Source organism: Doryrhamphus excisus, chromosome 8 (assembly GCF_030265055.1).
Source record: "Doryrhamphus excisus isolate RoL2022-K1 chromosome 8, RoL_Dexc_1.0, whole genome shotgun sequence".
In the NCBI taxonomy this organism is placed as follows: Eukaryota; Metazoa; Chordata; class Actinopteri; order Syngnathiformes; family Syngnathidae; genus Doryrhamphus; species Doryrhamphus excisus.
The window spans coordinates 961820-989477 of NC_080473.1; the positions used below are offsets into that span (position 1 = coordinate 961820).

A 27658-nucleotide genomic window follows, 5' to 3' on the forward strand; every position below is an offset into this window, starting at 1 on the left:
ATACAGCGTCACCGTCTCAGGACGGGCAGACGCCGCTTTCAGCACGCATCATCGTAAAAACACATCACCATCAAACTCCTTCATACTGTAGTACTCATACTTTCATAAGTTGTAATACTGTAGTACTTGTGCTTTCATAAGCTGTAATACTGTAGTACTCATGCTTTCATAAGCTGTAATACTGTAGTATTCATGCTTTTATAAGCTGCTATACTGTAGTATTCATGCTTTAATAATCTGCAATACTGTAGTATTCATGCTTTTATAAGCTGCTATACTGTTGTATTCATGCTTTTATAAGCTGTAATACTGTAGTACTCATGCTTTCATAAGCTGTAATACTGTAGTATTCATGCTTTTATAAGCTGCTATACTGTAGTATTCATGCTTTTATAAGCTGTAATACTGTAGTATTCATGCTTTAATAAGCTGTAATACTGTAGTACTCATGCTTTCATAAGCTGTAATACTGTAGTACTCATGCTTTCATAAGATGTAATACTGTAGTATTCATGCTTTAATAATCTGTAATACTGTAGTATTCATGCTTTAATAAGCTGTAATACTGTAGTACTCGTGCTTTCATAAGCTGCTATACTGTAGTATTCATGCTTTAATAATCTGCAATACTGTAGTATTCATGCTTTTATAAGCTGCTATACTGTAGTATTCATGCTTTTATAAGCTGTAATACTGTAGTACTCATGCTTTCATAAGCTGTAATACTGTAGTATTCATGCTTTTATAAGCTGCTATACTGTAGTATTCATGCTTTTATAAGCTGTAATACTGTAGTACTCATGCTTTAATAAGCTGTAATACTGTAGTACTCATGCTTTCATAAGCTGTAATACTGTAGTACTCATGCTTTCATAAGATGTAATACTGTAGTATTCATGCTTTAATAATCTGTAATACTGTAGTATTCATGCTTTAATAAGCTGTAATACTGTAGTACTCGTGCTTTCATAAGCTGCTATACTGTAGTATTCATGCTTTAATAATCTGCAATACTGTAGTATTCATGCTTTTATAAGCTGCTATACTGTAGTATTCATGCTTTTATAAGCTGTAATACTGTAGTACTCATGCTTTCATAAGCTGTAATACTGTAGTATTCATGCTTTTATAAGCTGCTATACTGTAGTATTCATGCTTTTATAAGCTGTAATACTGTAGTACTCATGCTTTCATAAGCTGTAATACTGTAGTACTCATGCTTTCATAAGCTGTAATACTGTAGTATTCATGCTTTCATAAGCTGTAATACTGTAGTATTCATGCTTTCATAATCTGCAATACTGTAGTATTCATGCTTTTATAAGCTGCTATACTGTAGTATTCATGCTTTCATAAGCCGTAATACTGTAGTATTCATGCTTTCATAAGCTGTAATAGTGTAGTACTCGTGCTTTCACAAGCTGTAATACTGTAGTACTCATGCTTTCATAAGCTGTAATACTGTAGTATTCATGCTTTAATAATCTGCAATACTGTAGTATTCATGCTTTTATAAGATGCTATACTGTAGTATTCATGCTTTTATAAGCTGTAATACTGTAGTACTCATGCTTTCATAAGCTGTAATACTGTAGTACTCATGCTTTCATAAGCTGTAATACTGTAGTATTCATGCTTTAATAATCTGCAATACTGTAGTATTCATGCTTTTATAAGCTGCTATACTGTAGTATTCATGCTTTCATAAGCTGTAATACTGTAGTATTCATGCTTTCATAAGCTGTAATACTGTAGTATTCATGCTTTCATAAGCTGCTATACTGTAGTACTCATGCTTTCATAAGATGTAATACTGTAGTATTCATGCTTTAATAATCTGTAATACTGTAGTATTCATGCTTTCATAAGCTGTAATACTGTAGTACTTATGCTTTCATAAGCTGGAATACTGTAGTATCCATGCTTTCATAAGCTGCTATACTGTAGTATTCATGCTTTCATAAGCTGCTATACTGTAGTATTCATGCTTTCATAAGCTGTAATACTGTAGTATTCATGCTCTCATAATCTGTAATACTGTAGTATTCATGCTTTTAAAAAGATGCTAGACTGTAGTATTCATACTTTCATAAGATGCAATACTGTAGTATTAATGCTTTCATAAGATGTAATACTGTAGTTTTCTTGTTAGAATACTGTAGTATTCATGCTTTCATAAGATTTAAAACTATAGTTTTCATTCCTTAATATTGTTGTATTCATGCTTTCATAAGCTGTAATGTAGTATTCATGCCTTAATATTGTAGTACTCATGCATTAGTAAGTTGTTATACTGTAGTATGCATGCCTTATTACTGTGATACTCATGCTTTCAAAAGCTGTAATACTGTTGTAATCATGCCTTAATATTGTAGTATTCATGCTTTCATAAGCTCTAATACTGTAGTATTCATGCTTTCATAAGCTGTAATACTGTAGTATTCATGCTTTATTACTGTGGTACTCAAGGCTTTTATAAGCTGTAATACTGTAGTATTCATGCCTTGATATTGTAGTATTCAAGCCTTAATACTGTAGTATTCATGCCTTGATACTGTAGTATTCATGCCTTGATACTGTTATATGCATGCTTTCTTAAGCTGTAATAGTATTCATTCCTTACTACTGTGGTACTCATGCTTTCATAAGCTGTAATAATGTAGTGTTCATGCCTTAATACTGTAGTAATGTAATACTGTAGTATTCATGCTTCAATACTGTAGTACTCATGGGTTTAATAAGCTGCAATACTGTATTATTCATGCTTTAGTACTGTAGTACTAAATTTGTGGTTTCAAAAGCTGTAATACTGTAGTATTCATGCTTTAATACTGTAGTAATGTAATACTGTAGTATTCATGCATCAATACTGTAGTACTCATGGTTTTACTAAGCTGCAATGCTGTAGTATCCATGCCCTTATACTTTAGTAGTCTTGGTTTCATAAGATGTAATATGTAGTATGCATGTTTTCATAAAGTATAATACTTTAGTATTCATTGTTAAACAATGAACAATACTGTAGTATTCATGGTTTAATAAAGTACACTCCTGTTTAGCATAATACTGCAATAATCATCATGATAATTACATGAGCTACTGTTGTGACCAGAGCCCGCATCAAACAAAAACTCTCATCTGAATCCCTGACGTCACTTCCTGTTCACACGTCAGGAAGACATTTATTGCAACACAAGTCTATATTATATCCTAAACGTCTTATTGTCTCTTCTTTTATTACTATATTGGGTAATAGGAGTGTCAGGATGACTATAGGGGTGTTATTTCATGTTGAGAGGGCTCTAATCTAATTTTTGTTTTGTTTGTTTCATTTTTCTTCCTGATTACGGAGTCGCCACAGCGGATCTTTTTGATCCGCCGACTGATTTTGGCTTGGATGCCCTTCCTGACGAATACCAATGATGCTTACTAGTGGAGGTTCGAACCTGGGGCGTTTGCTCCCAAGTCCAGAACACTGAGTGAGCTGTAATCATATTAAAACTCATATATAGAGAGTTGTATAGAGGTTTTCTATGCTCTAACTGCATACTGCAAGTAAGAATCCTACTTTGTGGAAATTCACTCATCACGGTCGGGTGTGGGCCCAATGATCTGCCATGAAGGAGGGATTTGTGTATTCTTGGTGGTACCATTGGCGTTTTCAGATGTTTTTATCACATAGTGAGAGTTGGGTCCAAACACAGGGGTTTTTGCAGTTGTGTAAAAGCAGCATGGCGCTCTCGTTGTGTAGAGCATCAAATGAGTGCATTGGACACACACAAACACACAGAGTCAGAAAGTTGAATCCCTGGAATGAAATCATGGAACGAGGACATTGTTGGACGTCTTTTAATGAGCCAAATAAGTAAAAAGTTCCCCTGTGGAACCTGTTCCCGTTCCTATTAATAGTCGGCCTCACCTGGTCCCCGAGCTGCCAAGCAGCGTCCATGAGGACAATGGAGGTCAAGGAAGGTCCAGCGATCTACGGCAATCGGGGTGGGGGGGCCGGCCCTCCGGTGCGAGCTGGACTAATGAGGCGGACAGCTGCTGCCTCCACTGACGTGTCTCTGCGGTCAAGTGTACCTGGGAGGGGGCGGGGACAATGTCACCTATGATGGGGGGGCAGAGAAGCGAGGACGTGCAAACGCACACGCTGCTGTTGACTGCACTCGACTGGGCGAGTTGGGAGAAGACCAGAGGAAGACGCCTGGACTAAGAAAGGTGATTAGGCCTCATTGACAACTTCCAGTCCGTTCAGCACCCAGCTCCAGGTCTGGTCCCTCTAATTAGAGTCTTTTCCAATGAGGGTCCAGAGAGTGGGTGAGACGCTCCGGGGGAGGAAAAGCTTGCATCCCGGAATAACCCAGACACGTCCTGACCTCTGATCCAGTGTCGGTAAAGATATGCCAAGCACGGAAGTCATTTCAAATGGCCCCCAACAACTCAGCGTGGGCGGGGCCAAAGCGGGCCATGGAAAACTTTCCGAAGCAATTAGAACTGCATGGAATTTTATATGAATGCATATAAATGTCATGGGGAAAACCCTATAGCTGTTTATGCTTATGTTGTTTTCTTTCATGATGTTTTGCCATTGCACGGCCACTGAGTGGTTAGTGCGCAGGCCTCACAGCTAGGAGACCCGAGTTCAATTCCACCCTCGGTCATCTCTGTGTGGAGTTTGCATGTTCTCCCCGTGCATGCGTGGGTTTTCTCCGGGTACTCCGGCTTCTTCCCACATCCCACAAAACATGCTAGATATATTGTTTATTGTTTATTCTTAGGGCGGCACGGCGGACGAGTGGTTAGCGCGCAGACCTCACAGCTAGGACACCAGGGTTCAATTCCACCCTCGGCCATCTCTGTGTGGAGTTTGCATGTTCTCCCCGTGCATGCGTGGGTTTTCTCCGGGTACTCCGGTTTCCTCCCACATTCCAAAAACATGCTAGGTTAATTGGCGACTCCAAATTGTCCATAGGTATGAATGTGAGTGTGAATGGTTGTTTGTCTATATGTGCCCTGTGATTGGCTGGCCACCAGTCCAGGGTGTACCCCGCCTCTCGCCCAAAGACAGCTGGGATAGGCTCCAGCACCCCCGCGACCCTCATGAGGAAAAAGCGGTAGAAAATGAATGAATGAATGTTTATTCTTAAAATTGCAACTCTTTTCCTCATGACAATACAGCTTTTTATTTGTAATATTTTAACTTTATTCTTCTAAATGTTTTTTTTTTTCATTTCTGCTGACATTTTTCATTACTTCAACTATGTGTTTGCAAACTTAATTTGACTTTATTCACATTTTTTTTTACTTTATTCTAATTTCACCAAAATGACAACTTAGTTTTCTTTTTCATAATATTATTTGTTGTAAAAATACATCTTTTCTTAATACTTTATCCTACTAAATTGACACAATTTTTCCTCTTTATTCTCATACATTTTTTTTCTTGTAGATTACAACTTTTTTCTTTTAATATGTAGACAGATTTTCCCATTTTTGCATTTTCTTGTTGAATTATACTTTTTTAATCGGTACTGTGGGCTACGCTATGGACATCTTGACATTTGGGGCTGTCTTGAAATGATGAATAGAATTTAGATGATTGTCGGCTGCATGGAGGACGAGTGGTTAGCGCACAGGACTCACAGCTAGTAGACCCGAGTTCAATTCCACCATAATCTGTGTGGCGATTGCATGTTTTCCCCATGCATGGGTTTTCTTTGACTCCAAATTGTCCATAGGTATGAATGTGAGTGTGAATGGTTGTTTGTCTATATGTGCCCTGTGATTGGCTGGCCACCATTCCAGGGTGTACCCCTCCCCTCGCCCGAAGACGCCCTCGTGAGGATAAGCGGTAGAGAAAGAATGAATAAATGTTTTGCCATGGGTTTATTCCCAGCGGTGTTTGAACGCCTCGTAGCCGTGGGGGGCGTATGGAAAAGAGAGGAATCGATGGCGGTGATGTCACCATGGCCACGCATTGACCTCTCTTGGCGTCCGCTTGCGAGGGATGCGTTAATGCCATTCCATAAACGAAAGACATCGTCCTAACGAGCCGTCCCTTCCTGCCACAACCATGACCTCACCTTCTCCTCCTCCCCCCCATACAGGTGGCCAAGGTCAGTTCCCCATCACTCAGAACGTGACGGCGCTGGAGGGCGCGGCCGCCAACATGACCTGCAGGGTGGATTTCAATGACAACACCTCCCTCCAGTGGTCCAACCCCGCACAGCAGACGCTCTTCTTTGGAGACAAGAAAGGTAAGACGATAAGTCACGTCACATGATGCGTTTTTTGTCAGCACTTAACAGCAACATCCGATTTGGGGGGGCGTTGGCTGATGGGGGTCTAATTAGCATTTATCCGCCCTCACGACGGACGTCGCTCTGGGAGGGAAGCCGCTGGAACACGGCCAAACTCAACGATGAATTACAAGCCGGCCGAGCCAAATCCAATTTAAACGTGCGGCGCTGATAAAGTGGAACGGAGGTGAGAGGGAGTGCGCGGCCGTCCTGGAAGGGCTGGAGGTGTTCATCTGTCAGCGTGTTAGCCGCTAATGTAATGTCGTCGCTCGGATGAACCTGAGAGCAGACATAAATACTTTCTCTCGCTGACAAGTGATTGGATTTAGGAAGCCGCATGTGCTTTGTTACATTCATTCTACGTTAAGTTCACTCAATCAGAGCGGGAGGAGGCGTGTATTCTGCAGTCTTTTAGAGTAGTCAGTGTACAGCTTGTTTGTATACAATACGTGTTACTCTGACTTGCTGTGATGATCTGCTCAAGGCTAGAGGCCTCATCTCCCAAAAAAGTGTTTATCAACAAACGAGTACTTGTCAGAGAGACAATTAGCTTAGTGTGTCTGGGCATGTGAGTCTTCCCTTCATCCTCTCAGAAGATTCCTACATGAATTTCCATTTAGCATGACTAGTCATATGCTTTCTCTAGAATCTCTAGAATTTTTTTAAATGTCTTTTATTTGCATTTATTGCATTTGACCTTTATTTAAGGATATTTTATTCTTTTTTTATATCAAGAAATATTAACTGGAATATTAATAATGTTAAGCGGCTTTGATGGCTGCTGGCAAGAAAAGGAGACAAAATCTTTGGTCTTATGTGCTTATCAACAAACAAGTACTAGTCAGAGAGACAATTAGCTTCGTGTGTCTGGGCATGTGAGTCTTCCCTTCATCCTCTCAGGAGATTCCTGCATGAATTCCCATTTAGCATGACTAGTCATATGCTTTCTCTAGAAGCTAGCCGTTCGTGTCGTATAAATTTGTCTCCTTGCATGCAACAAACAGTGTACAATTATGATTTTTAATATAAATTCAAAATAATATATACTTATACACTCGAGAAGTATTTGGTCCCTTTGACTCCAATTATATCATCATAATATTATAATACATCAAGACATCAAATAGTTTTGGAAAAAGGGTTAGTTTTTAGTATAGTGAGTATTTCTTCCAACAATATTAAAACAAACATGGCTGAAGTTATACAAAAAAATGGATGTGCTGAAAGTGAAACAGAATGTGACTTTCATGAGAGGGAATGTCCACCTCTCTGCCGGCTGAGGTTGTTCCCCCAAGGGGGGGTCGGGCGGTTATCGTGGGCGTATGTTTGCATCCCGCACACGTCTCGCGCTCTCCAATGCTAGCGTAGCGTCTCTCACCCAAAGACGCTTTCACAGGCTTGATACGCCGCTGCTGCTTTGTCTTCAACGGGCCGATGCTTTTCAAAGTAGACATAAAACAGACAGAAGAAAGCCTGGAGCTGAGCGTTCAAGATAACGTGTCTGTGGATGCGTTTGCACTTTGATATGAAATGTATCAAAGAAATAGATATTGTTGCCGTCTTCGCCGTGGGGTCACTCTTGGAAAATAGATATTTCATCACAATGATGTTTACCTGCTTAAATAAAGCATATACAAAATTCAACCATTATACTCTTTTTTTGTCCCTTTGTATTGAGTTGGGGCTGCACGGTGATCTTGTGGTTAGCGCACAGACCTCACAGTTAGGAAACCTGGGTTCAATTCCACCCATCTCTGTGTGGAGTTTGCATGTTCTCCCCGTGCATGCGTGGGTTTTCTCCGGGTACTCCGGTTTCCTCCCACATTCCAAAAACATGCTAGGTTAATTGGCCACTCCAAATTGTCCATAGGTATGAATGTGAGTGTGAATGGTTGTTTGTCTATATGTGCCCTGGGATTGGCTGGCCACCAGTCCAGGGTGTACCCCGCCTCTCGCCCGAAGACAGCTGGGATAGGCTCCAGCACCCCCGCGACCCTCGTGAGGCGAAGCGGTAGAAAATGAATGAGAATGAATGAATGAATTGAGTTGTGGACTCCTACAGAGCAGCTACACACAATAACCAGCACACAAAGCTTTCTAGTTCTTCCAGAATCTGCACCTATTCAGCTGTATTTCTTTGGATTTTGTGCTTCCTGTGAAAACAGTCTGTTTTAATGTAATCCACCCACGGCCCGCCTCCAGGCATGTCAACTCCGCTGTGCTTAGAAGGACTTCCGATGCCGCTAGCTGCGAACCCAACTTTATAGGAGTTAATAAATGGTATAGAAGTTGATAATAAATGGCCATTTATCTTTTTTAAATGTCCGCTTTTAACATACAGCCATGTTGTATTCTCAATCCGATCCAGAAGTAGAGACTGGTCAGTCCCTAGTTTCTCAAAAAAAGAGGTTACTTCAAGATGTCTAAGTTCAGCATCTTAGTTTTAGGTTTTCCACAGCATCGATAACATCTAATATGTTTTGCGGGACTACCAGCATTTAAAAACTCGGGTAGAGCCACTAATTGTGGCGGGAAAAGGCTATTAGCAACCCCACTCCTTGTATGCACACGCTATAATGCTACACAGACAAGCCCTTTTGCTCCATGACTTACACAAAATAAAAACAGTTAGGACACTGATAAACTGTTACTTATTGCTTGCACTTCTGGCTCTTCCACACGACCAAGTAACGTTGGAAAGGCGTCGGGCTTCAGCAAAAGTTTGTGGGCTAGTCTAGCTGGATACTGGCCCATGTTCACAAAACAGTCCAGTGTGAAATGCCATTGACAGATTAAAATTCATTTCTTTTGCTGGTAGGGAATCAGGAACTCCAACCACTTGTGCCCGATGGTGGCGTCTGTGGGAATTGTAAACTGTAGCTTTCCCTTATGAGCCATTGCTAGCAATGTAAACCGAGGAGCAGAGTGCTGCCGCTCTGTGACATCACAAAGTGGCAGTTTTACCACGCCTTTTGAAACTGAGCGTTCAGAACCATCCCAAACTTCCTTCAGGGCTCACTTCCAAATGCACAAACCTCATTATCTGAAACTACGGCATTATTTATCATGTTTATCATGAGAATACAACATTCTAACTACATTTATAGGTCAGAAAAGTGGGAAAAGAATAATAGGTCCCCTTTAAATGAAGAAAGAAGAAGAAAATGGGGATATAGGAAAGCAACATTATTATTATTATTTGTATTTTTTAATGTATTTATTATATTGTTTTAAGAAATATTGGAGCAAGAACAGATGCTTGTATTTCTGTACTTATTGATTACATTTTATTTAATTATTTTATTATCAGTGCTAATTATTTTTGCCGATCTTTTAAATGATCATTTTTAACATTGACAAATTGTCCTTTTTTTTATGTATATTTATTTTGTTGGTTTGAATTTTTTTAAATGTCTTTTATTAGCATTTATTGCATTTGACCTTTATTTAAGGATATTTTATTCTTTTTTTATACCAATAAATATTAAATGGAGTATTAATAATGTTAAGCGGCTTTGATGGCTGCTGGCAAGAAAAGGAGACAAAATCTTTGGTCTTTGGATAATTTGTTTAGAATTTTATTCCGCTCCGACTTATTAGAGTGAAAGGCCCTGAAGACTCTCAGACATGATGAAAGAGGACTTTAACAAAAAGAAGAAGCGTGTCTTCTGCAGATACTTAACTCCTTAGTGATGCTTTTGTTATTAGTAAGGATGTGCTAAACACACACTTAGCATTGTCCTTCCATGAAAGCAAGTCGTCGTCGTGCTTGGAATAAATGACATCACCTCTGCAGATGAAAGCTGAGCGGGCCGTGTTCTATATTTGGAGCATCAGAGAGGCTGGACTTCCCTACCATCTTTTGCTTTTAGCTTTGCAGCCACAATTTGTCTGCTCGTCCCTGTCACTTCCTTCCGCGTCCAAAGAGAAGGGATGAGGGCCGCTGGGAAGGAAGTGGTGGCAGGATGACAGCTCAATGGCTTCATGCATCACCCACGAGAGCGTAGAAACTGTGAGACATACTTCTGTGTGTGGGTTAGCGGCTCGGGCAAACTTCAAGGAGCCTCAGAGAGACCTGCAACCTTGACGGGCACCTCGAGTGGGGACGCGTAGATTTGTCTGAAACCACAGTCCTCATCTTTTATGCGTCGCAACAGGAAGACGTGCACAGCTGTAGATGTCCTGGTGAGGGTATCATTCATAAATTAATTATACTTATACAATTATGAATTATAGTCACAGTACAGGTTGTATACCAGTATCGAATTACGAGCTACTGAAAACGAATCAACACACGGCCATTGTCTAAGTAGCTTGCACTGAGGAGCCACGGTTCACGGTGAGAAACATGGACTCCAACTTGTGATATGGCATTGTGAAACCCAGCCTCATCCCCGCCATTTTTCTTAGAATTAAATGCAGTGTAGCAGCATATCATGCATCGTCTTCCTCAAACTTGCCAACAGTACACAAAACAAGAGTTTTTTTCTGGTCTTTTAGCAAAGGAAATTCATCCATTTTCTACCGCTTATCCTCACGAGGGTCGCGGGGGTGCTGGAGCCTATCCCAGCTGTCTTCGGGAGAGAGACGAGGTATACCCTGGACTGGTGGCCAGCCAATCACAGGGCACATATAGACAAACAACCATTCACACTCACATTCATACCTATGGACAATTTGGAGTGGCCAATTAACCTAGCATGTTTTTGGAATGTGGGAGGAAACCGGAGTACCCGGAGAAAACCCACGCATGCACGGGGAGAACATGCAAACTCCACACAGAGATGGCCGAGGGTGGAATTGAACTCAAGTCTCCTAGCTGCACGCTAACCACTCGTCTACCGTGCAACCCGCTTTGTGTGTTATTCTTTTACATATTTATTTTCCTTTATTTCTCCAAATATTCATTCATTCATTTTCTACCGCTTTTCCTCACAAGGGTCGCGGGGGTGCTGGAGCCTATCCCAGCTGTCTTCGGGCATGAGGCGGGGTACACCCTGGACTGGTCGCCAGCCAATCACAGGGCACATATAGACAAACAAACATTCACACTCACATTCATACCTATGGACAATTTAGAGTCACCAATTAACCTAGCATGTTTTTGGAATGTGGGAGGAAACCGGAGTCCCCGAGGGATGGAATTGAACTTGAGTGTCCTAGCTGTGAGGCCTGCGCTCTAACCATTCGACTGCCGTGCAGCCTATATGCTTTATTATTCATTCATTCATTTTCTACCGCTTATCCTCATGAGGGTCGCAGGGGTGCTGGAGCCTATCCCAGCTGTCGTCGGGCGAGAGGCGGGGTACACCCTGGACTGGTGGCCAGCCAATCACAGGGCACATATAGACAAACAACCATTCACACTCACATTCATACCTATGGACAATTTGGAGTGGCCAAATTGTAGTAAAAATTGAAGTAAAGTGGACAAACATATGCTCAATGTTGTTTTTCATGACTCAATGTTGGGAGAATTTGATCATTCTTCAGGTGATGAGTACAATTTTAGTAGCATCTGCCCAGTGGGTGGGGGGGGGGCCTGCAGGGGAGCACGGCCCACCTCTAATGGCGTCCTTCGCAACAAGACTCTCCTTGTCTTAATTGTGGCCGCGTGTGTGGCAGGAAATAATCCCCCCCCCCCCACCCCCCCCACCACCACCACCGCTTGGAGCACTTCCATAGTCACAGTGGCAGGACTTTAATTAGAACAAATGGAGGGCCCAGGCGGAGGGTGGGACGCCCCTGCCGTTGTAGTGTAATCATGTTTCTTGTTCTTCTTCCCTGTGCATGCGTGGGTTTTCTCCGGGGACTCCGGTTTCCTCCCACATTCCAAAAACATGCTAGGTTAATTGGCGACTCCAAATTGTCCATAGGTATGAATGTGAGTGTGAATGGTTGTTTGTCTATATGTGCCCTGTGATTGGCTGGCCACCAGTCCAGGGTGTACCCTGCCTCTTGCCCGAAGACAGCTGGGATAGGCTCCAGCACCCCCGCGACCCTCGTGAGGATAAGCAGTAGAAAATAAAGCATATAGGCTGTACGGCGGACCGAATGGTTAGCGCGCAGGCCTCACAGCTAGAACACCCGAGTTCAATTCCACCCCTCGGGGACTCCGGTTTCCTCCCACATTCCAAAAACATGCTAGGTTAATTGGCGACTCCAAATTGTCCATAGGTATGAATGTGAGTGTGAATGGTTGTTTGTCTATATGTGCCCTGTGATTGGCTGGCCACCAGTCCAGGGTGTACCCCGCCTCTTGCCCGAAGACAGCTGGGATAGCACCCCCGCGGTAGAAAATGAATGAATGAATGAAGATTTTATCTACGGCTTATGGGCAATTAACTGCTAAGTCCCACCATGTCCCATGTCGCTGCAAAGATGTTAATGGCGGCCATGTTTTTCAAGCAACATTTCTCATATTCTCAGTGCCCTAGAGGAGTGTACCAAATTTGGTCGCAATTCAACAAAACGTCTTAATGTTACCTTTGGGGTTTTGTAGTGCTGTGTGAGAAACTTCTGAAGTCAATCCAACTAACTGTATGTGGTATTTGTCAGGAAAATAATAGCATAAGCAACACAGTGGGGGTGCATGTTTTGACAAATTGTCACTCAGAAGATGAGGTATGACTAAGAAGCATGCGGAGTACAACATAGCACCACGGCAGTCTGACCCTCGGAAACAGGAGCGAGGGTCACGGCACGTTCTCGTCCAAGAGAAGCCATACACCCTCTCAGGAGGAGTCCCATGTGTTTGCTGTCACGGCGTGCAGTGCAAACATGACTTAGCATCAGTGGGCAGCAGGTGGGCCGCCGGGAACGGCGCTGTCTGTTTTACTGATTGGAGACAGCCTTGGCGAGGCGTCCGTGTGTGGAGATGTAGTGCGCATTAAGCTGCCAGGCTGCGAGGCCTGCGCGTGTACAAGGTCAGCGTGCAGATTTATGCCTCCTCCTCCTGCTGCGGCGCACAATGAAGAGCGAGCGAGCAACGCGGGCTTTCGGGGAAATGAACCTTTTCATCACATTGATTTCCTCAAGCGCCGGCTAAAACAATCTTTGTCAGACGTTGACATTTGGCTCTGATTGTGACGGATCTGCCCCCGGCTTAGGCCCGTGTGTCTCGGCCCGCGGGCGGCAGCGACGCTAATAGCGGGATTCACACACACACACACACACACACACACACACACACACACGCTCCCTTTTGCGTGAGTAATAGATTACACTTAACTTGGCTTTATTCAACCTGTGAACATGTCAGTGTGGAGAGCTGGTGGCTTCTTGCACTCGTATATCACTCACGTCCACACGTGTCCTGTGGAAAAATCCATAGTTCCCCCTGAGAACCCCTCCTGCTGGTCCTCAGCATTGTGCATATTCATGGTTCATCTCGTATGCTTGTTGGTGGTTCATGTACCGCCTTGCCATTGGCATCACCTTAGTTCTATTAAACTACTCAGGGCTCTACGTTAAAAACCAAAATGACTTGCCCATGGGGAATCCTTAAGGTGAGAACTACTTGCCCGAACTTGCCCCAATCGTCTACGCCCCTCCCTCACCCCCCACACCACCGCCATCCTCGTCCATAGCCTTGTCACTTCCCGCATTGACTATTCTAACGCTCTCCTCTTCGGCCTCCCTCACAAATCCCTCCATAAACTTCAACTGGTTCAGAACTCTGCTGCCCGGATCATCACCAGGACCCCCTCATTCCACCACATCACCCCCATCCTGCAGCAACTCCACTGGCTCCCCGTGACACAAAGAATCACCTACAAAATCCTCCTGTACACCTTCAAGTCCATCCATAACCTTGCCCCCCCTTACCTCTCTGACCTCATCCACACTCTTAAGCCATCCCGTTCCCTCAGATCTTCCTCCTCCATCCATCTCACTGTTCCCTCTGCACGCCTTAGCACTATGGGGAGCAGAGCTTTCAGCCGCTCTGCTCCCCAACTCTGGAACTCATTGCCACCTGACCTCCGTAACTCTGCCACCCTTCCCATTTTCAAATCTCAACTCAAAACCCATCTGTTCAAACTTGCCTATTCCCTCTAACAGTTTCACATGGTCCCCCCTATCCCGATTTCTTGTATGCTTTTATTTATTGTTTGTTGTCTTTTATCTTGTATTTTATATTGGTGTTCTTATCTTCTGTACAGCGACCTTGGGTGTCCTGAAAGGCGCTTTTAAATAAAATGTATTATTATTATTATTATATGTAAAATGAAAAGACTGCCATAATGATATCATATATCAATATATGCTGATAATTCATCAGATAATAGTACTGATGCATTGTATTTGGAGGAATGTCTGAAAATTTGTGTAGATGTATGTTAACATGGCAAGCCATGCTACCTTACACATGGTAGTCGTAGTAAGCAGTGATATTTATAAGTTGTGCACCTCAATGAAACATTATTGAATAGACACATTTGTGTACTAGTAAAGTGTTTTTAATCCAGAAAAAAAATGCTCAATGGTCAAACAATAATTTGTGAAGCAAAGGTGAGAAAAATACACAGAGAAATGGAAGCGCTAGGTTTTGTAGCTTGTGCAAAATCAGCACTTGGTATTGGATCTAATGGGTGGTGTTTCATTGTGACCACTTCAAATTGTCACAGCAATGTGATTCACTCACCTGTGCCATCATTTGATTTGCTGCCGCTAATAAAATACTTGTTTAGGAGGCACTGCTTCATCACTTTTTGCTGTTTTCCTTCACAAGTTGTTGAAGAATTAGACCATGTTGGCAGGGACGCCATGATAGATGTTTTCCTAGTAAAACCATCGCTGATTGGTTGATCGCGAACAAGAACGGGTGTGGGTAAAACACGGATTGTGGATTACGGACGCGGTCTAAATAAACGATTCTGATTGGTCCATTTCAAGATTTGCAAGGATTGGTTTGCAAATTACCATCGGAATTACGCAGTCCGTGTTTTACCAACACCCAACAAGAACCGCTTTAAAAAAAACTCTTGGCAGTACGGCATGCTAAAGTGTACTTGCCCGACGGGAATATTAATGATTGGATTTACTTGCCCCAATTTTGTTTTAACTTGCCCCGGGCCATCGGTACATCGTTATTGTCGAGCCCTGTTGGTGTAAGCGTATACTTTAAGTGGCGGTGTGTTATCAGCGCAGTCGTCAGCGAGGTGACTCAAAGTGTTCATGCGAGTGAAAAATCAATAAAAGTTGAAATCTTGTAATCTCAGACTCTGTGAGATATTTCTGCTCATGTTTTGTTCATTCTCGTGTTTCACCGAGCGCCCTGCGCCATGTGGCCCTTGTCCGTGCAGCTCTGCGAGACAACCGGATCGAGCTGGTGCGAGCGTCCTGGCAGGAGCTCACCATCAGGATCAGCGATGTCAGCCTGGCGGACGAAGGACAGTATACGTGCTCGCTCTTCACCATGCCCGTCAAGACCACCAAGGCCTTCCTCACCGTCTTAGGTCAGCGTTCACTTTCACTCCCGTCCTGTTGTAACGACCACCAACTCAAGTGACCCCTACAACCAGCAGGCATTATTATGGACCACAAAGGACCCTCAATTGGTGCATTACATCACTAATGTAAAACTGTATTATTTATATGATCCAATCAGGAGTACCGGAGCGGCCAGAGATTACGGGTTTCACAAGTCCTGCTTTGGAAGGCGAGGTCATCACTCTGACTTGCACCACGACGGGCAGCAAGCCGGCTGCCAACATCCGGTGGTTCCGGAATGACCAGGAGGTCCAAGGTAAGCTGAGCTTTAAAGGAACACCAACGCCTCTCACTCATTCACTCATTCACTCGTTCATTCGTTCATTAAGAGGTGTATGCTATGCTAGTGTGGTTCGTTTGGTCAAGTCAGAAGACCATCATCCCAAGCCTGGTCTGCACCAAAACATCTGTCTCGGTAGGTCCTCCGTGAGCTACCACCTTAGAGCGGTGGAGGAGTTGGTGTGTCCCAATGATCCTAGGTTTTCAGGGGCTTGCCTACCCCCCATGCCCCTGGCAGTGCCACCCAAGACGAACAGGTCCTAGGGGAGACCAGGCAAAGACTGTGACTGGTTCTGTGCTGGTTCTCTGAGCGTTTCATGATTCTCAGCTGTCGTTTTTGATTCAACTTTCTTACGACCCGGTGGAACATAATATATTTAAAGAGGACACAGGAGGTGGGAAAAAGTAAGTCACCAGAGTTTTATTGAAAGCTAAACTAAGGAAATTGAAAACAAACCCCCTCCCATGCCCAAAGAAACACAAGGACGGTGAGGTGAACAGGTCAACCCTGTACAGGGTTGTCGTCCTACCACCTCACTGCTACCCTAAAAAAACCCACAACAAAGTCCCTAAGCAAAACAAAAACAGGACAGCCGGTCACACCAGGACAAACTAGGACAAAAGAACGAATAACAACACATAAAAACTAGCCTGCTGCTCCACATGAAGCAAGCACACGAGGCATCGGTAGCGGTGCCTCTGATTGGGCAGACCAGAGCGGTGGTTCCGCTTATTAAGAAGGGAGACCAGAGGGTGTGTTCCAAATAGTAGGGTAGGGTACCCTGGAAGTGTGGAGTATCGGGTACCAGTTGATTCGGTTGCTTGGGAGTCCTTTCCAGTGGGCCAGGGTTTCTCTTTGTCACCAATTCTGTTCATTGCCAGGGTGTTGAGGGGATCCGGTTTCCTGGTTGCAGGATCGGGTCTCACGCCACTTTTTGTGGGTGATGTTGTCCTGCCGCCTTCGTAAGATGGATGGTTGATTACACTTTCCCCACACTCAGCAGCTGCCTCCATATTGTGTTTTATAGCTTTCCTCACTCTTATTTTTTGCTGTTTGTGAGGAAAAAACAAACCAACAAAGGCAAACATCTTAAAGAAATAAATGTTTTCTATCGTCGCTTTTGATGCGCGCATCTCTTTAAAGTCATTCCAGTCGCCCGCCGAGACGCAGTGTTGCTCTTTATTGAAGATTTGCCTTCTGTTGCCGCCTCCGTCTGTTGGGCCGACCATGTGATTGATGGCGGCGCGGCCGGGATGTGAAGCCTTCTGGTTGAGATGGAGCACACGTTCGATTCCTGAAGGGCCAGCGAGGAAGGGTTGGGTGTGTGTGGGGGGGGGGGGGGGTCTGTCCATCTCAGCCGAGACGATGAGCCTTTTTTGTGGAGCAATTTGTCAAAAGTTAGCCGCAAACTTTTGATTTTCAGACCACAGAATGCAACATTAGGCACGCCGGCATGGAGCAATGACAAATATTACCTTGAACAAAATAAGAACGCTCTGTTTGGACAAGGATTATATGTTTAGTGTTGTGCTTGTAGTTTGCAGCGGTGGACGCCTTAGCAACAATGTGCAATACTGACAAAATCTAACTGAATTCCATTCCAATAAATAATAAATGAAATACTTGAATAATTAAACAGAACATGTTGGATTATCGTCATATTACATAAGTTGCATTGTGGGAATAAAATTGAATTATTTCATAAGGGAGAAATTTAAATTTTATGAGGAAAAAAATTTAATATTTATATCATAAAATTTGAATTTTATAAGAATTAAACGTGAAAATGTAGGTGAAATTGAAAATGTTCTAGCCATCAGTATTTCATGATGCAGCGGGAAGTTTTGTCAGAATATTGCAATAAAAACAGTTCTATATATTTTTAAACAAATTGTAATCATTTATTGAGGACAAAAATGGTTAGTAACATTGATAACATAAATATTAAAATTATGTAGTAAGAATTCAACAAAAAAAAATCGGGTCAAATTCTGAATTTTTTTGCCTGAGGGTCTGTCAATTTCAGCAAGATGAGAGAATTTTTCGATTAGACTATCACACAATATATAGTTATCTTTTTTTCAATAAATTGTAATTATGAATAAAAAAAAATGTGTAATATTATGGAATTAAAATCATCATTTAAGGCAGTGCTTCTCAATTATTTTCTGTCATAGTCTCCTAAAAGGGGAACTGTACTTTTTTTGGAATTTAGCCCATCATTGCAAATCCCTATTTCAGTGCATTCTAGCGTGAGAAAACTATTTAATATGAGCTAGCTAACAATGGCCGTCATGCGAAATACTATTTTAACACTAAAGCCCTCACAAAAAAACTCTAAATAACGGCAACAGTGTTCCATTTACATAAGTGACTTGTACATCAACCAAGCAACAGCCGTATTATTATTGTAGCAGCTAACATGAAAAACTGTTTTAACGACTCCAAATTGTCCATAGGTATGAATGTGAGTGTGAATGGTTGTTTGTCTATATGTGCCATGTGATTGGCTGGCGACGAGTCTAGGGTGTACCCCGCCTTACGCCGGTGTGCTAATATTGAGTGAATTGTTGTGCCAACCGGTTGGGCGAACACGGCGGCGGTGATCAATCTGTCACACGGAGAACAATGCAGCGTCTGAGGCCCAGACTTAAAAATGTGATTTCCATGTCAAAGTGTCACTGAGAAGGAATGTCAATCAACGCCAAGCGTGTGTCTCTCTTTTTTTTTTTTTTTTGGAGAGTTTGTGCTTTTCAAGCCTTACTTTCCAGAGGACGAGAGCTGGCAGCAGCATGTTGCGTCTTCCTTGACGCCAGCGTGAGCTGTCACTCATGCTCGTCCTCTATCATGTCTTACATTTATTTTACACTCCAATCATTTGTTTTTTCCAACAATTCCCGACATATACGTGCTCAACGTACCAAGCTGAGATTAGCTATCAAAGGTAACAACTTACTGGTATACGTCACCTTCTATTCATTTTATTCAACATAATAATGCTATCTTACTACTATTATAAATAAACATTCAATTCAATGACTAAGTACTGTTTGTTTGGTATTGGTGATGTATTTTGGTAAAGGTTACTTCTTTCTTTCCCATAAAATATCTGGAAATGAAATTGTTGTCGGCTGCATGGTGGTCAAGTGGTTAGCGCGCAGGCCTCACAGCGAAAAGACCCGAGTTCGAGTCCACCCTCGGGCATCTCTGTGTGGAGTTTGCATGTTCTCCCCGTACATGTGTTTTCTCCGGGTACTCCGGTTTCCTCCCACATTCCAAAAACATGCTAGGTTAATTGGCGACTCCAAATTGTCCATAGGTATGAATGTGAGTGTGAATGGTTGTTTGTCTATATGTGCCCTGTGATTGGCTGGCCACCAGTCCAGGGTGTACCCCGCCTCTCGCACGAAGACAGCTGGGATATTCTTGTGAGGATAAGCGGTACAAAATGAATGAAACTGTTGTAATTTGGATGTTCGATATTGGCTTTTTTGCTGAAAACTGATATCCCGATATTGTCCAATTCCAAATTTCCGATACCGACATCAGCCAATACCGATATGTGTAACATGACATATCTCCTGTGGTGGAATAAACACATACAATATGTGTTGTGTACAGCATCGGTTTTCATGATAGGGACAAAATCCGATACCGATGTCGAACGATATCATATTTTTATATGATATTGCGACAATAATTATCAGTATTGTCAAACATCCTTAGTTTTTACGTGTTAAAAAATATTTATATGAGAAACGAGTGTGGATAAAATGTAAATTTTTAATGAAAGTTTTTATTAAAAATATAATTATACTACTGCCCTTTTAACTTTAACTATATTTTAAGTGCTGAAAGTGAGTGAAATTAATATTTTAAAACTTTTTTTAAATGTAAAATATGCTAATTATACTACTGCTGTTTTAACTTAATTTAATTGTGAAAGTATTTAATATAAGAATTAATATTTTTTAATTTTTTTAAATGTTAAATATGATCATTATACTACTGCAACTAAAATGACATTAAATGAGTAGTTTGTTTGATATTAGTGATATACTGTACTAAGACAGTGGTTCCCAAACCTTTTTTTTTTTTTGAGGTGAAATTACTTTACATTCGTTTTTAATTAAGTCAAAAAAGTTATTTAATCTTATAAATATGATAATGAAATTCTACTAGTACAATAATATAAAATGAAATGAAATTATATTTTATATTGGTGAATTATTTTGCGAAAATGTCATTAATTTTTTTTATGAATATTTTAAGAATAAAGTGTTTTTATGTAAAAAAAAAAAGGAGATAAAATGTTGTGAGAAACAAATGAAAAAAAAATAATATTATGAGAATAAAAACAAGAGACTGTAATATGAAATAAGTATGATGAATAACATGTTTGCATTATTAGTGATGTCATGTTTTGCTGTTGAATACATTTCTAATCATTGTTAAAGTTGTAATTTTTGTTCGCAGTATAATATCAATATATTCATTGGAGACAAAAGTTATTATAGTTTATAGTTATTATTTATAAGTTATTATATATTATATGAAATGTGTAAAAAAACAAAAAAAAAAACGACATGAATTGTGGGTGTATTCACTTGGCAATGCCGTCCTCGCCAGGCTCCATGGAGGTGATGTCCACGGGGAAGTCCTTCCTGGTGAGGAGCAGCTTGTACTTCCAGGTGGACAGAGGAGATGATGGCGTGGCCTACACTTGCATGGTGGAACACGTGTCCCTGTCCAGCCCTTACATGACCACCGAAGTCCTGCAGGTCCAATGTGAGTCTCACACATGCACACATTTTGTGCAAAGATGGATTATGCCGAAGATCAGCAATGAGAAGGAAACACTAGACGTGAGATTACACGTATGTGTGCAGCTTTAGCTTTGCATTTCCCTCGGGATTAGCGCAGGATTAGCATGCAGGTAAGGGATTAGCAGCAACGGCAGGCGGGGAAGCGAGCTGCCAATCCCTGGAGAGCCAACTACTGCTTTTATTTCTTTTCTTTTTTTGTAGTTTTTGTCACCACGTCCTGTTCCTCCTCTCTGCAGACGCTCCTCATGTGGAGATCAGACACGCTATGAGCATCCCACAGGAGGGACAGTACTTCAAACTGGAGTGCTTCTCCAGAGGAAACCCCATGTGAGTTGACGCAACCAAGTAGCGCTACACCTTTTCTGCTGCACTCTCCAACTCCGCCCCTTTCATGTCCGACTGCTGGGATTGGTACCCAATACCAGGGTGCCAAAAATGCTTTGGCTTTTGGTATATTATGTTTTAGACACGTTTTTCTCTTATTATGTCTACTATATTGGGTAATAGGAGTGTAAAGGTGACCATAGGGGTGTTATTTTTAATCATTTTTTAAAATTTTATTTAGAAGGTTGTAACAGAGAAGTCAAGAGGGCTTTAATAATGATTAAAAAAACTTATTTACAAGGTCATAACAAGTTTTCTATGTCTAATATGTATTATTTTATCTTATTATGTCTATCATATTGAGTAATAAGAGTGTAAAAGTGACTGTAGGGGTGTTATGTGATGTCTAGAGGGCTCTAAGAATGTCCATAACCATATCTACAAAGTCGTAAACAGATTTTCTTTGCCTAAAATGTCTTATTTTTTCTTTTTATGTCTACTATATTGGGTAATAGGAGTGTAAAGGTGACCATAGGGGTGTTATTTTTAATAATTTTTTAAAAATGTATTTAGAAGGTTGTAACAGAGAAGTCAAGAGGGCTTTAATAATGTTTAAAAAAACTTATTTACAAGGTCATAACAAGTTTTCTATGTCTAATATGTATTATTTTATCTTATTATGTCTATCATATTGAGTAATAAGAGTGTAAAAGTGACTGTAGGGGTGTTATGTGATGTCTAGAGGGCTCTAAGAATGTCCATAACCATATCTACAAAGTCATAAACAGATTTTCTTTGCCTAAAATGTCTTATTTTTTCTTTTTATGTCTACTATATTGGGTAATAGGAGTGTAAAGGTGACCATAGGGGTGTTATTTTTAATCATTTTAAAAAAATGTATTTAGAAGGTTGTAACAGAGAAGTCAAGAGGGCTTTAATAATGATTAAAAAAACTTATTTACAAGGTCATAACAAGTTTTCTATGTCTAATATGTATTATTTTATCTTATTATGTCTATCATATTGAGTAATAAGAGTGTAAAAGTGACTGTAGGGGTGTTATGTGATGTCTAGAGGGCTCTAAGAATGTCCATAACCATATCTACAAAGTCATAAACAGATTTTCTTTGCCTAAAATGTCTTATTTTTTCTTTTTATGTCTACTATATTGGGTAATAGGAGTGTAAAGGTGACCATAGGGGTGTTATTTTTAATAATTTTTAAAAAATGTATGTAGAGGGTCGTAACAGAGAAGTCAAGAGGGCTTTAATAATGTTTCAAATAAACTTATTTACAAGGTCATAACAAGTTTTCTATGTCTAATATGTATTATTTTCTCTTATTATGTCTATCATATTGAGTAATAAGAGTGTAAAAGTGACTGTAGGGGTGTTATGTGATGTCTAGAGGGCTCTAAGAATGTCCATAACCATATCTAGAAAGTCGTAAACAGATTTTCTTTGCCTAAAATGTCTTATTTTTTCTTTGGGTAATAGGAGTGTGAAGGAGTAGGGGTGCTATTTCATGTCCAGAGGGCTCTAATAACATTAAAATATGTATTTAGAAAGCCTAAACAGATTTTCTATGCCCTAACTACTAAAATATTCAATTTTTGAAAAGGAATCCTACCTTGTCGAAATTCTGTAACCAATTACCCACGCTAAACAGGGGCTGTATCACATCCACTTTATAATCTCTGTTATGGATCTCCATTAGAACCTGTCTTGTGTTGACCTCCCCAGACCAGAACCGGTGCTGTGGTCCAAAGACGGAGGCGAGCTGCCCGACATGGAGCGCATGATTGTGGAGGGGAGAGAGCTCACCATCACCACGCTGAACAAAACGGACAACGGCACGTACCGCTGCGAGGCCAGCAACCACCTGGGGACCAGCAGCGCTGAATATGTACTCTTCGTTTACGGTGAGCCTTCTTCTTCTTTCAGACGCGTGCCGCAGAGAAAAGCATTCAAAATGCAATCAATAATGTCAATATTTACATCAACAATAAAGTTGCATCATCCTCTCACAGCTTAACCAATGCCTGGCATAATAATCATGATCATTATCATTTAGAATATTTTGCTGCCATAATTATTATTTCATTATTATATTATTATTTTATAAAGTACAAGGTAATGTCTAGACATGAAGTAACACCCCTATAGTCACTGTTACACTCCTATTGCGCAATATAGTCGACATAATAAGAGAAAATAAGACATATTACACAGTAAAAACCTGTTTCCCGCCTTCTAAATATGGCTTTTAACAAGACTAGAGTCCTGTAGACATGAAATAACACCCCTATAGTCACTGTTGCGCTCCTATTACTCAATATAGTAGACATAATTAGACAAAATAAGAAATATTAGACACAGAAAATGTGTTTACCACCTTCTAAATGTTTTTTTAAATTATTAGAGCCATCTAGACATGAAGTAACACCCCTATAATCACTGTTACGCTCCTATTAGACAATATAGTAGACATAATAAGAGAAAATAAGACATATTACACACTAAAAACCTGTTTACCGCCTTCTAAATATGGCTTTTAACATGACTAGAGTCCTCTAGACATGAAATAACACCCCTATAGTCACTGTTGTGCTCCTATTACTCAACATAGTAGACATAATTAGACAAAACAAGAAATATTAGACACAGAAAATGTGTTTACCACCTTCTAAATATGTTTGTTAATATTATTAGAGCCATCTAGACATGAAGTAACACCCCTATAGTCACGGTTACACTCCAATTAGCCAATATAGTAGACATAATAAGAGAAAATAAGACATATTACACACTAAAAACCTGTTTACCGCCTTCTAAATATGGCTTTTAACATGACTAGAGTCCTCTAGACATGAAATAACACCCCTATAGTCACGGTTACACTCCAGTTAGCCAATATAGTAGACATAATAACAGAAAATAAGACATATGAGGGCTGCAGGGCGGATGACTGGTTAGCACGTAGGCCACACAGCTAGGAGACCTGAGTTCGATTCCAACCTCGGGCATCTCTGTGGGGAGTTTGCATGTCTTTCTGGAGAAAAAGATCCCATTCCGACGTCAGACGTCTCTGTCTTTTGTCTGCTGTCAGATCCGAATGCCATCGGACAGCACGGCCCCGACCACGCGCTAATCGGCGGCGTTGTAGCGGTGGTGGTCTTCATCACGCTGTGTTTGATCATCGTCCTGGGGCGCTACCTCGCTAGACATAAAGGTGAGAGAGCGGCCGAACGAAGCGCGTCACGATTGCATCTTCCTGACGGCCGCGTGTTTTATGTTGTGTGCGCAGGGACGTATCTCACGCATGAGGCCAAAGGGGCGGAGGACGCCCCCGACGCCGACACCGCCATCATCAACGCGGAAGGCAACCACGTGCATGCGGAGGAGAAGAAGGAATATTTCATTTAGGTTTTTTTTGGGGGGGGGTTTTGGACTACAGACATGCAATTTGAAGCTGCCTCAATGTGACCACATGATCGCCCACTTCCTGCTTGATTTCATCGCCATTCACAGGCCACATCTTGGGAGTTGTGTTACCGGGCAGGACTCTTGGATGGAGGCTTTTTTTTTGGGATGTGTACCCCGCCTCAACACTGCATAGCGAGATCCCAAAGTCCACCCGACAAAAAAAAAAAAAAAAAAAAAGAAAAAAGAAGCACAATCTTCCGGTTGTTTGTTGATTGAAGCGGCTATGTCTCGCCGCCATTCCTTTTCCCACTCCGACTTTTTTGCAGAAGAAGACGCTACCGAGTTAAAAGCACAAATTGCGAGAGCTGGACGCAGGAAGCGGAACGCCGAGACCTGGTTCTCGTGTCAGGATTTGAGTCCAGATGGAAGAAGAGCGGCGTCGCCTGGTAGTTTCATGGAAAAAAAAAAACACTGCTCAATATGTGAATATCGCTGTTCTATACTTTGCTGGCGTGAATATTGGTGACGAATATCGTTAAGTCTCGGATCCCTGCGGCGTTTTCGACATTGGAGATTTGGTCCAATGAAAAGCACGTGTTGCCCGTACGGCTTTTTGTCCGGAAATACAAAAAATTGAGAAAAATGTTGGGCAGCGATGATACACAATATTTAAAGTGTTCCATCAAACTTGTTGTTTTTTTTTTTAAGTTTAAGTAGTTTGGCCATGTAAATATCGTGTAAATATTGGACATTTTAGTCAAGAAAAATCAATACTTCTAATTTCATTTTCATATCATTCGCCGTTTTTTGTTTTTTTTTGCTTTTTTCTACAAAGGAGTAGCACGGCCATACTGGAAAGAACATTGAAATAAGTCAAAATGTGAATATTTAAATCCTTTTGAATACAAAAAATAATAATAATAATAATAAAATAATAAATAAATAATTCAAAAAATTAATTCTGTTGGAATTTTAATAGAATGAAGTCATATTACAAAAAAATAATCCATAATTTTATTTTAAAAAGGAAAGAAAGAAGGAAAAATATACCAATGCCATAACTTGATGACAATAGAAATAAAGAGGTACTTTTACGAGCATAAAGTTGATATATTACGAGAAATTCATAATATTGATAAGAATTACTTTTAAAAAAGACTTAATATTACAATAAAAAGTAGAATATCAAAATATATTTGAAAAATAATAATTTTCCAAGAACAAAGTTCTCCTCAAACTGCAAGAAATTGCATTGTAATTTTAGTATTAAAATATATGGATCCGAATTTATGAGGAAAATGTAAGAATGTGGTAATTTGGACGTAACTGAGCATGAGCGTCACGTCGTGAATGACGTCATCTTACAAGAATGACTTCATAAGAAAAGAATAAAGTCTTTGACAATATATATATTGTGACAATATAAAAATAAAGTTGGAATTCCAAGACATTATCGCGTAATATCATATATTTCATGATATAACACATGATAATGCCATTTTATGACAACAAAGTCATGCTTCCATGTGAGAATATTACTATAATTACTAATATTATTACAAGATTTAGTGGAATAATGTGCCAAAAATAAATCAACAAGTAGGTATTAGGATCATTTTATAACAATACAGTTGTTATTTAATAAATGATGGCTCATATCATTACAAGAATGAATGGAATATTATGACAATGAGGTTGAAATATTACAGGAAGTTAATGTAAATGTATGAGAATGATATTGTAGTATTACAAGAATGACGGTAATAAGACGAGGGAAAAAGTCTGAATGTTACCTCAGGAGAGCCAAAATGGATACCGCTGTAACATCAACATATGATGTACAAAAACATTATTACAGTATTTGAAAATATGGGATGACTTGCTCACTTGTTAATATAAAATTGTGGCCATTTTTCCTCTTAATACTGACGCTGATGTTGTCATTTCCCAAATTTGTCATGTGATTGTAATGTTTTGTTTTTTTTTCCGTGTGGCTCCAAAGACTCCTTCAAGCTGGGATTGGAATGTTGGGGGGTGGGGAGGGTGTATTTATTTATGTATTTATGACCATAATTGCCACGTCGTATATAATCCAGAGTATTCTAGCTGTCCTTACTAGTACAGTAGTGGTCTTAGGTTCTTATTTCTCTTGTATTGATCATCAAAATGGACACAAGGATCACCGTTATGGCCTTTGAGTTTGCTGCAAACGTTGGTGAATCAAACCCGCCGTCGCTGTATAAAAGTCACATGACGCACCAACGCTTCTTTTCACGCCATCAAGAACTCATTTTGTAGAAAAACAAGAAAATTACAAAAACATTTTGAAATTGCTGTAAGTAATTCGCTTTTTATGAGGGGTGTGTGTGTGCGTGTGTGTGTGTGTGAAAATGGGTGTGCGTGTCATTCTTTTCTTCCTGGCTTAATATGAAATATTGATTTTTCAACTATGCCACTGTAAAGACGCAGTGTAGAGACACGCGGAAAAGAACCAGAAGATTAAAATAAGAATTGAAAGTGTCAACTTGTTATTGTCTGTTCTTCTTCTATTTTCCTTGTGAATGTGACTTTTACGGAGGAAAGAAGAAGAACCCTGCTGTCAGTCACAAAGGTCATCCATGTCACCTGGCCACCGCATCACGAGCAAGAACCCTGTTGCTTTTGGTAAGGTCAGAGGTCAACGCACTGATGTTTGTTTAAAGGCCAACATGTTAAAAAAAACGTCCCAAAGTGCTTTCCAGTCTGAGCTGCCGCTTCATCATTGTGCTACTGGGTTCTCATTCTACTGTGCTATCTTGTACCATGCTAACGTGTTGTCATGCTAACATGCTGCTATGCGACTATGCTGCCATGCTACTGTGCTACCATGCTGACATGTTATCACGCTACCGTGCTATCATGCCAACATGTCATTGTGCTATCTTGCTAAAATACTACTATGCTACTGTGTAATCATGCTAACATGTTAGCATGCTGTTATGCTGCTATGTGGCCATGGTACCGTGCTAT

At 40.7% G+C, this 27658-nt stretch overlaps 1 protein-coding gene across 5 annotated transcripts in view; it reads left to right on the forward strand.

Annotated features, from left to right (window-relative positions):
• Positions 1-27344, forward strand: part of cadm2b (cell adhesion molecule 2b) — a 131269-nt gene extending 103925 nt beyond the window's left edge. For 3 of the 5 annotated variants that reach the window (XM_058079412.1, XM_058079415.1, XM_058079414.1), the window contains 8 exons: positions 6111-6260; positions 15608-15760; positions 15913-16050; positions 20704-20862; positions 21137-21227; positions 22967-23145; positions 24333-24455; positions 24531-27343. In XM_058079412.1, coding sequence (XP_057935395.1) covers positions 6111-6260; positions 15608-15760; positions 15913-16050; positions 20704-20862; positions 21137-21227; positions 22967-23145; positions 24333-24455; positions 24531-24649 — 1112 coding nt within the window. In that variant the 3' untranslated portion in view covers positions 24650-27343. Of the gene's footprint in view, positions 1-6110; positions 6261-10155; positions 10488-15607; positions 15761-15912; positions 16051-20703; positions 20863-21136; positions 21228-22966; positions 23146-24332; positions 24456-24530 lie in introns of those variants that run through there. The other 2 variants (XM_058079413.1, XM_058079416.1) reach the window with 2 other exon arrangements.
• The last annotated feature ends 314 nt before the right edge of the window (positions 27345-27658 follow it).